General features: G+C 45.9%; 1 protein-coding gene across 14 annotated transcripts in view; it reads right to left on the bottom strand.

Annotated features, from left to right (window-relative positions):
• Positions 1-12,735, bottom strand: part of CADPS (calcium dependent secretion activator) — a 211,321-nt gene that overhangs the window by 154,355 nt on the left and 44,231 nt on the right. For all 14 annotated transcript variants that reach the window (XM_064667325.1, XM_064667312.1, XM_064667320.1 and 11 more), the window contains exon 3: positions 10,916-11,248. In XM_064667325.1, the coding sequence (XP_064523395.1) occupies positions 10,916-11,248 (333 nt within the window). The remainder of the gene's footprint in view (positions 1-10,915; positions 11,249-12,735) is intronic.

Below are 12,735 nucleotides of genomic sequence, written 5' to 3'. Positions count from 1 at the left end.
TCCCCGGGCAGCACATTTAGAAGAGGACAGCAAAATTATGCATCTGTTCTTTGTTCTTATTTATTGTGGTAAATGCCTATAATTTTAGCTGTCCCCTCCTCTGCACATCTAAGGAATGCTTAAGGCTCAAGCATGAACACACAAGCAGGCAGCCTGGTTCCACCAACGCCCAGGAGCCCACAAGGCGCTGGAACCTGGCTGTGGTTGGGGCACAACAGGGTTCAGATTCCAACCTCCATCTCACACCATGCTATCCTGGGCCACCAGCACTCAGGGCTCACATCCAGACCTGTTGGGAAAGTCTGCTCACTTCCCTGTCATAGCTATCAATGTTTAACATCTGTGGTCTCAAAATCTACAGCAAAACACCCATGTCCCTCACATCTGACATGAGCTGGCTGATGAAGAGGTTTATGCCTCTCTCCCATACCTTCTAAGTCTTTCCATATTCAGTGGGGAATTTCATCTCAGTACTGCCCTTAATCTCAAGGCACTCTGGCTGTTACACTTCATTAAACAGGGGCTGCAATCGTTTTCTCGCTTTCATTACAATGATGTTTCTACAAAGGCTTCATGGCAAAGTCATGACAAATAATATTGTGCCATCACCTCCCCATCTTACTGTTCTCTATGTTAGAGACAAAAGAACTGGACCAAAGGCTGGATACAGCACTTGAAAAACACATGCACAGATGTGCACAGATCACTCTTGTTAGGAAACATCACTGTCCCCTGCATTATACAACAAAGTCTGTGCTGTGGAGACCAGCAAGGTTTTTACATAAATTTAAGCTACTACAGCTGCCTTTTAAATACATGAGAGGCTGTATTTGAAGTTATCTTGCATCCAATTCCCTATTGAACTTGCACTCTAATTTCTCACAAAACATGAGTAGAATCAGATGTTCCAGAAAAAATGTAGTATATTGAATATGAAAACTCAGTACCGAAATAGAGGTAAGGAGCAGCTTACATAAGTTAGGGATATTGAGGCTGAGCCTTTGAAATGCATGAAATCTACTTTGTTGATCATTTGCCAATTTATAGTCAGCTCAGTAGCAACAAATATGTGCCTACTTTGATATCCTTTTGAAGACAATTCTTGTCACCTCATTTCTTTCAAGAAATATACCTATTCTCTTATTAATCTAGTACCTTCTGGATAAAATTTGGAAGATTAACCCAGCTGTATTTTATATTCACGAAGTACTTTCTATGGCCTGATCGATCCGACTCATAAAGTTTCTTCTGAATTAAAATGACGCTGTCTATTGCATCCCAAACTGTGGCATAAAGCGTTTGTCAAGTTACATAGAACACTGGTAGTCTGAAAAAAATGTAAGGAATGGAGGAAAAGACTGGTAAATAACATCTTTTTTTTTTTTTTTTTAAATAATTCTCTTCTCTGGAAATCTGAACACAGTATGGATTGCAAAGGGGTAGAAGCAGCCTTGAGGAAACCACATCTTTCAGAAATAAGATTAGAGAAAACCTAGTAAAATATTAATATAGAACTTCCAAAATATTCCCTTAGTGGATGATGTATGTCTGAAGAATGATCTCTCTATTTAACATGATAAAAAGAAAACTGAAAGAATGGTGTGTAACCTTAGGCTAGCAAAGCTCAGTGGAAACCAGTCCAACTTCTCTGACAAGACACTGTGCGTTGAAATGAAGACCCTGGAGCTCTGGCACAATCCAGCATGACCATGTATAACCCCTGTTATGTGCAACTACAACTGTATCTTTCCATATTGCTCATGAGATAGGCACAAAAAGTTCCCCAGGAAAGCAACAGGATTTCAGTGATAAAATACAAGAGTGAGGGTTGAAGTGCTGCAAAGCATTGAGATTTTCGTGTGGAATTCAAATTAGATTTAAAGACCTACACATAAAATCAAATTCTAGCGGCTGCATTGTGTTTCCAGTTAAAAGGAAGAGAAAGAGAGGCATTAACATAGTGCAGGGTCATGCACCAGTTATGTCTTATTAAGTATTCCAGCCTTCCTTAAGATAAGCATCACATATGGGTTCTTTTGCAGCTAGCAGTTCCTTGCTTAAAGAGAGAGAGGTCTGGATAACACCCCTTCTGTCTCCCAAGGCCTCCTGGGCTGATTGACAGGAACATGTACTGAAGGGAACAAATGCTGCTCAGAGAAAAAACAAGACTACTTTCTCCAAAGGGGGCCAGTGGGGTCATTTCTTCGTCATGTCTTCTGCTCATCATCTCTGGTTGAGGGAAAGACAAACAGGAGGAGTGACATTTTCCTTTCCTAATAAGACACAGTCCATGCTGAGAAACTGATTTTTACATACAGTGGCTTCTGATTCAGTGGAAAAAACCCCAAACATCTGGCTAAGCAGTGGAAAAGTCATGCCTACAACTATATTTTCCATGAAAGAAGAGAATTACCAGTCCTTAAATAAAGGGGTTAAGGTAGATTGGAAATGTCAAGTCACTGATATTATATTTTATAAGGTAACCATGGTTATTTTTTATGCATTCCTTTGCAGCATGAACGCAGATGATGAAAAGTATTCATGGGCCAATTGAAACAAAAATAAAACTGAAGAGATATCCTGATGGTAATTTAAACCTTAGACTGCAGAAATTATTCAGTCCATACGGACAACAAGTAGCGTTCAGCTGACACTGCACCACAAAAACCCCTTGGTAATTAAGACAAGGGTAAAAACTGGTTTTTACATTTCACAAAGGATGAACATCTTGAAAATCATCCTGACTTTAGGCCTAATGTATCTGCAGTGATCCATATTGCTGGAGCAGGATAGATCTGGCCTCAGGCATGATGTTGTGCTGTGGTCTCTGGATAAAGCACAACTGTTTCTACTTTAATTTGTTTAAGCTGCTGAAAACGCAGAGGACAGGGGTCCTGGTGTGCTGCAGCCCCTCAGTGCAGGCAAGCCAGGGGGTCAATAATGGTCTGGATGCTCTGCTTTGCTCTACTGCTGCTTCTTGAGATCATTTGACATGCTCTTCCATGAGACTATAGAGCTCTCTTGGTCACTCTTACCTCGCTGGCAAGTGGTGTCACCCCTTACAGTGGGGGCAGGGGAGCAGCACAGCAGATTGGAAGCAAGGGATGGGTGCCCAGTTGTGACAAAGCACAGAATCCTAAAATAGGGCTTCAGCTCCGAGGAGTCCCCATGTATTCCTGCAGCAAACAATGAACTGAATTCATCTCCAGAACCCCTAGGAAGAGGGGCTCCCATCAGCCAAAACGTTTTGCATGGCAGCAGAGTGCTGAAATAAGAGGCTGTTCCTCCACTAGAGAACCTGTCTGGATGCTGAAACCATTTTCTATCCCTTGAATAATATACCATGACAAGCCACTGCTTGTTTTGGCGGAACAAGTGACATTTGGCTAGGCTGCAGAGAGGCATCCACACCCCTAATCCCAGAGGGAAGTCTGGCAGGAGGTAGCATGGGAAGGATTCAGTGCAGAAGAGTTCTTCAGGCTAATAAACATCTCTGGTTAGTGTTAGAAGAAAACAACTGACTTTTCCTCTGCAATTCTTCACTGTTGTTGCATGACATTATAATTTCTCTACTCTTTGGATGTACATTCTGGCCTGGTTTCTGTAAAGGGACTAAAAACCAGAAGAAGTCCACAGTAGGGCCAGAACTGGAAGTTCCTAGTGCACGAAAACATACATCCCCAACTGGCAGCTAACAGGGTTAAAACACCCTCTGATTAAATGAAAGCATCTTTAATTAGTTTAATTGACCATGCCTCAGCCAAGACCATCTGCTCAGCAGCATTTGCCTGCTCTTTGCAGGAGCGATTGATCAGCCATAGCTAGAGAATACAGCATTAGGCTACATCAAATTTATTTTGTTTAATAGAAGAGCTAATTTGCTTTAAATTTAATTACAGGGGCCAAGATTGCTCTCTAAGTCCAAAACAGCACAGAACATAAGCTGATCCTACAGCTAATGGATGCACACATAGGTCCATACGTATCTGTGCAAATCAGACACTGGGTGATGATGGCTCGGGGACGAAGGTCCCACCCTGGCAGAGAGTGATCACTGCACTGTCCTCCCCAGAAGGCAGCAGCACTGTGGCACACTGTTGGCAGGGCCACCCTGCTCAGTGCCTTGTCCCCCCCCAATTGGCTGAGCTCTTCCCTGCAGCTCTCACTGGATGCTGGAGCTGACATATGTCCCATCTCAACCACCTCTCCTGCTCCTAATTATAGAGACACTAAACAATGCATCACATGCAGGGTCAGCATTTCTGCACCACACAGGACCAATGGGGACAATCGGGGGACCACTCTGTACCTCCTGAGTGACCTCCATCAGTAAAACTCTCCCAAAGGACGTGGCTGGCAGTGGAGGGTCCACCAGAGCCAGACATCACGCTCACCCCATCCCTGACACTGTGCCACCCCCTCAGTTTCACCTCCCTCCCGTGCCAACATCTTTGTTCAAACATTGCACCCTGAGCAATTCCTCCTCCTCCCCAAAGGAACACGTGTATCTATGTTGTGTTATTATGAGAGGGAAAATTTCATTCACTTCCCAACGTTTTTTCCTTTCTCAGTTTCCCATCGGGCGCTACATCACGGCTGTCTCTGGGAGATGCTGTGGCTGCCGCTGGCTGCTACAGGAGTAATTACAACCCTGCAGAAGGCTCTGGGCTGCCATTGCTGTTTCCATGGAAATAAACACTGAATTACTGAAAACACAGCATGATGCTTTATGGCTTTTGATCATCTTGAAACCACTTTCGCCCATTTTTATTGGTGGTGGCTTTGTTTTAACGGGGTGGGGGAGGATGATGCTCAGAGTGTGGAAATAGGTGGAGCAACTAAAATAGTGAAAGAGGGGAAAAAAAGCTAAGGGGTCTGGTTGATGCCCTGGGGATTTGCAAGGGGGACAGCAGGGCTGGCCAAAGCTGCTGGTTGTCCTTACCACAGGTATCCAGCCCTGGAGAGAGGAGCTCGTGGAGGCTTCTTGGTCCTTGTCTGCTGCCTCGCAGCAGCCCCAGATCAACACCACAGTCTCTGTGATGGGCCATTTGCAGGGGCTCCAGGATCTAAGCAAACCTCCTGCCCTTGCAGAGGGGTCACTACAACCAGCATTAGTGCTCAAGTGCCCAGAACCGCAGATGAATGTTTCACAGGCACTGAGCTTCAAGAAGCAGCTAGAATAAAAAGGAATTGCTTTGTGTTCTTTAAAGATGATGAAAAGGGAGCAGATGGGAGGGATCTGATACCAAACCCCTGAGTCTCTGAATTGAAGGGACAGAGATGTGCACAGGTAACTCCACGCTGTGCACGATCCTGGGCTCAATGCTCACTGCAAGGCATGGCTGCGAATTCTTCATCACAACAAACTAAATGAAATACTTGATTTGGGGAGGATACACACTTTTTTACCAAACATTTATCCTGAGGTGACCTTAACCTTCATCTCACCATCAGAACTGTCACAGTGCCTCACAGGACTTCCTGCCCCAAACCTGGGCTGCAGCTTCCAAGTACCACCGCAGCATCTCTGCAACGGGAGAGGGTTTATGAGGGGTATTTGTGGAGATGACTGCAACTTTCAGCTAAGTCAGCAAAGTCAGCTCATGCCACGTGATTGGCACATGTAGGGTGTGTGATCAACGTGGGGCAGGCACATGACTGTCGCATGTCAGGCGTTTGAGGGGGCTCAACAGAACACAGCAAGTGGAGAAATGAAGTTTGGTAGAACCACGTGAACTGCAGAGATGAGAGAGGGGCAGAAGGCGAGACACCACCTCAGCAAATCATCCCCAATACTGACTGGAGCTAAAACCAAGCAGTCGAGTCAGGACAGAAATCCTAAATATCTTTTCTGCTAACACTTCTGAAACCGAATTTTTTTTGGCAGGGGAACTTTCTGCTTTGTGAGAAGTGTCAGCCTTTGGACGCAGTGTCCTAATTCAGCTGCAAAAATAAATGTCAAAACAGTGAATTCTAGTTTTAAGCCAGCTCTGGTTGACAAAATTTGGGTTGAAATGTTTCCTAGCTAAAATCACAGGCCCCCAATACTTGCAAAACAATTCCAACTGCACTGGTGAGTGGCTTTTATGCCTTAACATGAAATAGCCGCCAGACAGCGATGGGACCTGGTGTGGGTTGCAGCCCACTCACACATGCCACTTCTCTGATGTTTTCCCTTCTATATGGAGGGACAGGAATAGATGCTGAAAAACCATGAGCATTTATTAGTATCACTCAGCAGGTTTGAGATGCATATATTTAGTTACTTGCTTTCAAATCTAAAATCTAAGGGAATTATGCTTAGCACGGGAATTATGCTTAGCACAGGTATTTTGCACATTTAACAGGCATGCTACATGGGGCACTTCAGGCTCAGGAAAGAAGGGAAAGTCTGATTGTGAAGCCTGAGAGATCAGACAGTTCTGCAGGGAGAGCCCAGAATTCCGCGCTTCCTCCAGAGGGGGAGGATGGAAGTGTGCAGCTCATCACAGACATGGTCTGGACATCTGCTCCTGCTGCTGGATTAACTGAACAGCACTGTACTGGCTCCTGCTCTTCTCACTCTAGCTAAAAATGACTTTCAAACACAGCTTGAGATAGAAAAGTAAATCACTGCCCTACGGCTGGGAAAGAACAAGACAGGGAGAACACCACAGCCTGATTTTCAGAGATGCTGCAGCAATTCAGCTGTCACGAAGGTCAGTGGGAAATACAGGGCTTGTGTCCAAGGAAAAGCCAACTGCAGCAAAGACCCAAGACTGGAATTGTACATCACTTACAAAAAGTAGTTCCTCTATGACTCTTCCACAACCACAAGCTAATTACCAAGCAGAAGAGCTAAACTCAAGCCTTGCCAACAGGTTTGGGACCAGGAAGCCAAGACTGGAACATATTTGTCCCTCCACAATACCTCTCGCACATCAGAAGAGCTCCATGCTGGAGCCAGAGATACTCAATTCCCACGCTGACTCCAGTGGAGCAGAAACACCAAGCCACGTGGCGTGTGTTATGCAAAAAGCACAAGACTCTGTGTATTATTTAAAATGTTCTAGTCAGAGACTGTGCTTAACAACACTGTTATCTTCACAACCATTCTGCTACAACACCACTTCCCATCTTTGTTTCCTAAAAGCATTTCCAACTGCATCAATCCCTTTTGCTCTGTTGCAATCTCAGATCCTGCTATATCACTGCTATCGCATTAAGAATACACTTATCTCACACCACCTGGGGATATTGTATTAAAAATAAAAATCTCTTTAGAAATCATCCTCCTTCTGCACAAACAAAATATTATCTCAGAGGTGAATGGAAATGCCGTCCCAGTGATGCAACCATTATGCAATTAGTGTGATGTAACAGAAGGCCAAATAGAGAAAAGCATCTGCTTCCAGAACACAGGAGAAATTCAAGGAGTGTTTGGGGCTTTCAGCACCATTCCTGGTCATGCTTTCGGAGGAAAATAACCAGGCAAAGCCTTCTCACCCCCTCCCTCCTAGCACAGCCTACAGGGCAGTTTCACCCTGCACACCAAGGCAAGGAAGAGCATATCAGGCCAGACAGCCCCTCTGCTCTGCAGGAGTAACCAGAGGAGACAATGGACATTTTGCTTTTCTAAGCACAGGTGACTGACTGATAAACTGCATGAACAGCACAGCGCTGCCACTCTGGAAGGAGTGATGGCATTCAGACAGCCTGCCAGGGAAAAGGCTTTGCTTCCCAATCCCATGCATGGCAGACAAGCCATGGGTCAAAAATAAGTGTAGTTTTTACCATGCCAAACCACTGCTGGGAAGCTCATGCTTGCCCCCAGGTTTGTTTGGGAGGTTTGTTCAGTGCCAGTGTACGGCCTGTGGCCAGCAGCATGACAGGCTGCCGAGCCAGGGTCCGTGGTGGGCTCTGCCAGGAGCTGCCCGAGAGAGGAAAGTAAATGCATCAATCACCCGCGTGTGCACAATTTGTGCCTGCATGGCATTTCTGGGAATACTGCAATTTCAGCTCACCCAGGAAAATCCAGATAGTTTTCCTTACTCACAAACAGAATATGTAAAATATTTCTGTTATTACAAAACAGGTGACAGAAGCTTTAATTGAATTATTAAGAAAAAGGTTTAAGTTGTAGTTCGAATTAACTCTGACCAACAGTCAGTATGTCTTCATGGGGAGGCAAATGAGCCCTGCTTAGGCTGACTCTGACCCAGACACAATCCAGTCTGAAACACAACACCACGTTGGAAATAACTGACCATTTTTAGGGGTTATGGGGCCAGTGCCCCAGAGCCCAGTGGGTGTGCTCTGTGATGCAAGTACAGCTGCAGGCGCAGGCTGGGAGGTGTCTGCAGAGCCCTGCCGGGGAGGAGCTCACTGCTGATGTCAGGACAGAGGTGGCACAGAAGAGGACAGCTTGTCAAACACAGGGAGACAGATGTGGCAAGTGAAAACTTACGAAAATGCAAAGTGAGGTGGAGGGGAGCGAGCAGCTGGAAGAAGTCCTGCAGAAGCACATCCCAGTCCTGCCACGGCCACAGCACACCTGTACATGCAAAGCTGGGAGCCATTCCTCCCCTCCAGGTGGCCTAGGTCCTCTCCCACCCAGCTGCCAATACTTCATCATGAGAGACAGGAGAAAGCTTTCATGGAAAGATGCAAAGGGAAAAGGAGCTAACACCCGAATCATTGCTCACTGCTCATGATTCTCTGCTCTCCCCTGCAGCTCTGCTGCAGAAAACACGCTGGCCAAGTGGCATGCACCTTTGGCTTCTGCCAGGAACTCCCCATACAAGCTAAGCAAACACAAACATTTACAGGTTGATAAGTTTTCCTTATTCCCTACAACAGACTGGCTGCAAGCAATGACTGAGACCATGCAGGAAGGAGGAGAGGTCAACGGCAATTTCGGTGCTTCATGGCAAGACAGAAGTACGAAGTGGCTGCTGCTGCTCCCCCAAGGGCTGTTGGTGGCTGGAGAGGTCCAGAGACCCCTCTGGTATAGCCCAGATTACATGACCACAGGTAGCACCAAATTAAGGGTCCTCACAGCAAAGCCTGCAGTTTTCCCACGTGCTCTCTGCTGCCTTCCCTGCAGCACCTAATGGGAGAGGGAGAAGGAGCAGTAGTGACCTGTTCCATGTGGGGCAGGGTCCCACCCCACTGTGCTGGCACCACGGCACTGTAATCACTCACACTGTATCCCAGGAAAACACCAAACATCTGGATGACTGCTGGCCTTGCAGCTTTCTGAGCTTTCTTTTACAAAGGGCTTTCCTTTCTGCATAGCTAATCCTCGCTATCCAGGTATTAAAAACAGAGTAACTCCCATGCTAATACTCGCTTTCAACAGAAATTATGTCTTTTTGTAAAAGCTTAAATTACAGGTTTACTGCCTCCAAGTATTAGAAGAGACCCAGAATTAAATCCTTCACTTTCAGAGTAAAACTAGGACCTACTGCAGGAAAAAAGGTTGCTTGATGCAACAGGGCAATTCGTAGGAAGCAGCCTCTGGGTTCACAGGGTCAGCCAGAAAGGCTCTCACAAGCAGAGATCATCCACAAAGCAGGGCAGCTATGTTCAAATAGTGTTTTCTGCATCAGTGGGAACCACAAAGCAAGAGGTTAGGATCACACACATGCTCACGCAAAGCCACCCTAGTCCTTAGCTGAGCACAGGTCAAGGGAGGATGAGAGGCACAGGGCTGGACCTGGTTTAAGTTAAAAAAACCCAAAACACTGCAGAACTGACTCAGCTCTCAATATATCACTGAAAGCATGGTTTTGATTTTAAAGAAGCCCTCCAACAGAGGACAGAGGCACGAAATCTGGTTTGTAAACACAATTTATGAGGTCCAATGCAGTTATTGCTGTTGGCTTTTTGCTATGAAGACACATTACTCAGCGACATTTATTATCCTCTCCCTATTCTGCCATTAAGGTTCTGAGATGAAGAAGAACAAAATGCAAGATAACTAAGCTCTTTACAGGAGAAAAAACAGATCAAACATAATTCTCTGTGTCTTAAAAAGAATTGGAAATGTCTAGACAGAAGATAGACAGAATTGGTCTCAAATGTATTAATTTCAATAAGAAGTTGAAGCCCTGTATTACAGGGAAGAGACTGAGGTCTGCTCCTCCTCCGAAAACTTTCCACAGCATTACCTTACTCTCTCTCTGTGACTCTGACATCCTCTATCCCGCCTGTGATATTTATATCCCATAGCAGGGGACTGTAATCTGGGTCACCAACAGCCTGGACAGACACCAACAGCCTCAGCAAAAGCTGCTGGAAACACAAGCAAGCACTGCAGAGTCTCAGCTCTGCAAGTCTGGGGAACTGGCTCTTACTGGGGGAGAAAGAGAGGAATGGGAAAGGTTTTCAAGTGCAAGCAGAGCCACTGTGAGGCCATGGGTGTTTGGGATGCTCTTTCCTTCCAGCACAGGACTACAGGGATCACAGAGCTCCCTCTATTTAACGTACAACCTCAATGAGCAAGTTTGCATAAGCCACCCACCCCAGGGGCTCCTGGCTCCAAGTACTGATAAATTATTGCAGGCTGCAAGAAAGTACCTCTGTCATTCAGACTGGTGATATGACAGAGGAAAGGTAAACAAGTCACAGCCAAACAGCCCACTTAGGCACCATCAAAGACCTGCCCACCCAGACACAGAGCTGAGGAATAAAATTTTCCCATCTCAGCAATCCCATGGAATTTCATGGGAAAACAAGCAAGAGAGAGAGGCCCACCTTGACACCCAGAACAAAATCAGCAGTGCAGAAATCCCACCATGAACCAAAACCCCTTTCCCTGGTGGAAGTTCTCTCAAAATCAGTCTGGTCAGCCCCAAAGTTTCCAGTTCAATAACGCCAGTATTTCCCATTGGCAAGCCTTCCCCCAAGAAACTCTTTTCCATTCCCACCTTACCTGACATGCATTATACAGGAGCTGATGCTCAAATTTCTTGATCCCCAGAATGTTCTGGAACATCTCGTAGAGCTGCTCCTTGCTGAGGATGAGCTCTGAGGCAGCACTTGCTGTCATCCTGGCCTGCTGCTTCCGAGGATCCTCTTCCCCACGGTAAATAGCATCAAACTTTGCCATCCAAGAGCTCAGGACCGTCTCCTTGCTCAGGCCATCAATTTCTGGCAGGCTGCGCACTCTCTTCTCGATGTGCTTCTTGAAGACCTCCCGGGAGTCATTTGCTGAGCACCCTCCACTCTGCACCATCCTGGCAACGCGGTCACTTTTCAGGAATACCTGCAAAAAAAGGGTGACCAGATCGCGTTAGTTTAAAAAAAAAATAAATCCCCTTTAAGTACCATAAAATGTGGTTTCACTGCTGAGAAGCTGCTTATTGGCTGCCAGGGTACTTTCCAGCTCCTCACTCAAGCACCACATGTTGCCAGATCAACCGAGGTTTCAGCTGCACTTTGGGAAGTGTAATGAAATCAGGTGAAGCTTCTGCTTTGCATCCACTAAAATGAAACATTTTGATGCAATTAGGACTTGATGTGATGTTGTGGTCGCAACTCGCCAGATACATAAATGCCCTTTGGGAAAGCAGGATTATATTTTTTTCTCTCAAATGTTTTAATAAAGAAGTTCTTGCACAACTACATTTACCTAAACAAGTTCTGCCCTGTTAGAGGGAGTAGAGTCATGCTACTCAAGCCAACAGCCCTGGACTGCATTTACCCTGGTAGCCAGGTCCCTGGGAAACCTCTGACCGTGCAAGGACCAGGCTTACATCTTAATTCTACTGCACCAGAGGAGATCTTTGCAGACTGTCCTGCTGTCACAGGAATGGCACTGTAATAATTAATTTAATGTTGCCTTCAGGTAAATAACATGTGTCCCCTCACTTCTCCCTTTTCCAACCTGGGCAACTAGTATAGCAAGAGTTAAAACACCCCAGGAAAGGACAAGGACAAATGCACTGATCAAGGGGAAAACACCAGGGCAGCTCAGATCACTAAAAGGTGTCATGGCCATAGTGGACGAGCCCAAATCTTTTCCTGCTCCACCTCTGTGGAAGCACAGGACAATTCAGCACAGCTTGAGGCTGCCTGGGAAGGCTTTGCAGAGGTGGAGGGCACTGAAAGCAGGAGGGAGGGAGAGAGGGAGAAGGCATTTGATAAAAATGTTCTTCCCATTGAAAAAGCAGCAGAAGGGTCAAAATGTAACAGACTCCCATAGACCAGGAGATGTCCTGGGAGCAACGCAGAGCTGAAGGGTGAGAGGGGTAGGAGAAATTGTGTTGGTTCTTCTCTCCCAAGGCCTGAACACAGGAAAGCAATCGATGGCCAGTAAGAAAACTTTTGTTTTATTAATAATGCTGAGAACTGATGAATGCAGCAGCCTGCAAAGAAGCTGTACCAGCACAGGGGTGTATCTGTCAGCTCTCAATAATTAAAGAGCTTGTGGATGACCTAAGGACACAATAGATTTATTTTTTTTATACCACTCAGCAACATGGCACTCCAAGTTCCCAGATGCTTTATAGCACAGGCATCTGTCAGCAGTAGTAGTGGGTTTTGCTCAAGGACCAGCCCAAAAATGCTGATGAGGAAGAGCCAGGCTGTTTCCTTCCAATATCACCGTGCTGGGGAGTACTCCCTGCAGACCGTACAGGCAGGATGCCACCAACAGACTCTTCAGTGCATGCTGAAATGACACCCAGCATGCACTTTGTTTCCTTGTAGAGCTTAAATAGGAGTGATGACATCCCAGGTGTGTGTGCAGGT

This window comes from Pseudopipra pipra, chromosome 11, assembly GCF_036250125.1.
Source record: "Pseudopipra pipra isolate bDixPip1 chromosome 11, bDixPip1.hap1, whole genome shotgun sequence".
In the NCBI taxonomy this organism is placed as follows: Eukaryota; Metazoa; Chordata; class Aves; order Passeriformes; family Pipridae; genus Pseudopipra; species Pseudopipra pipra.
This window is presented reverse-complemented; position numbering and strand designations above follow the sequence as displayed.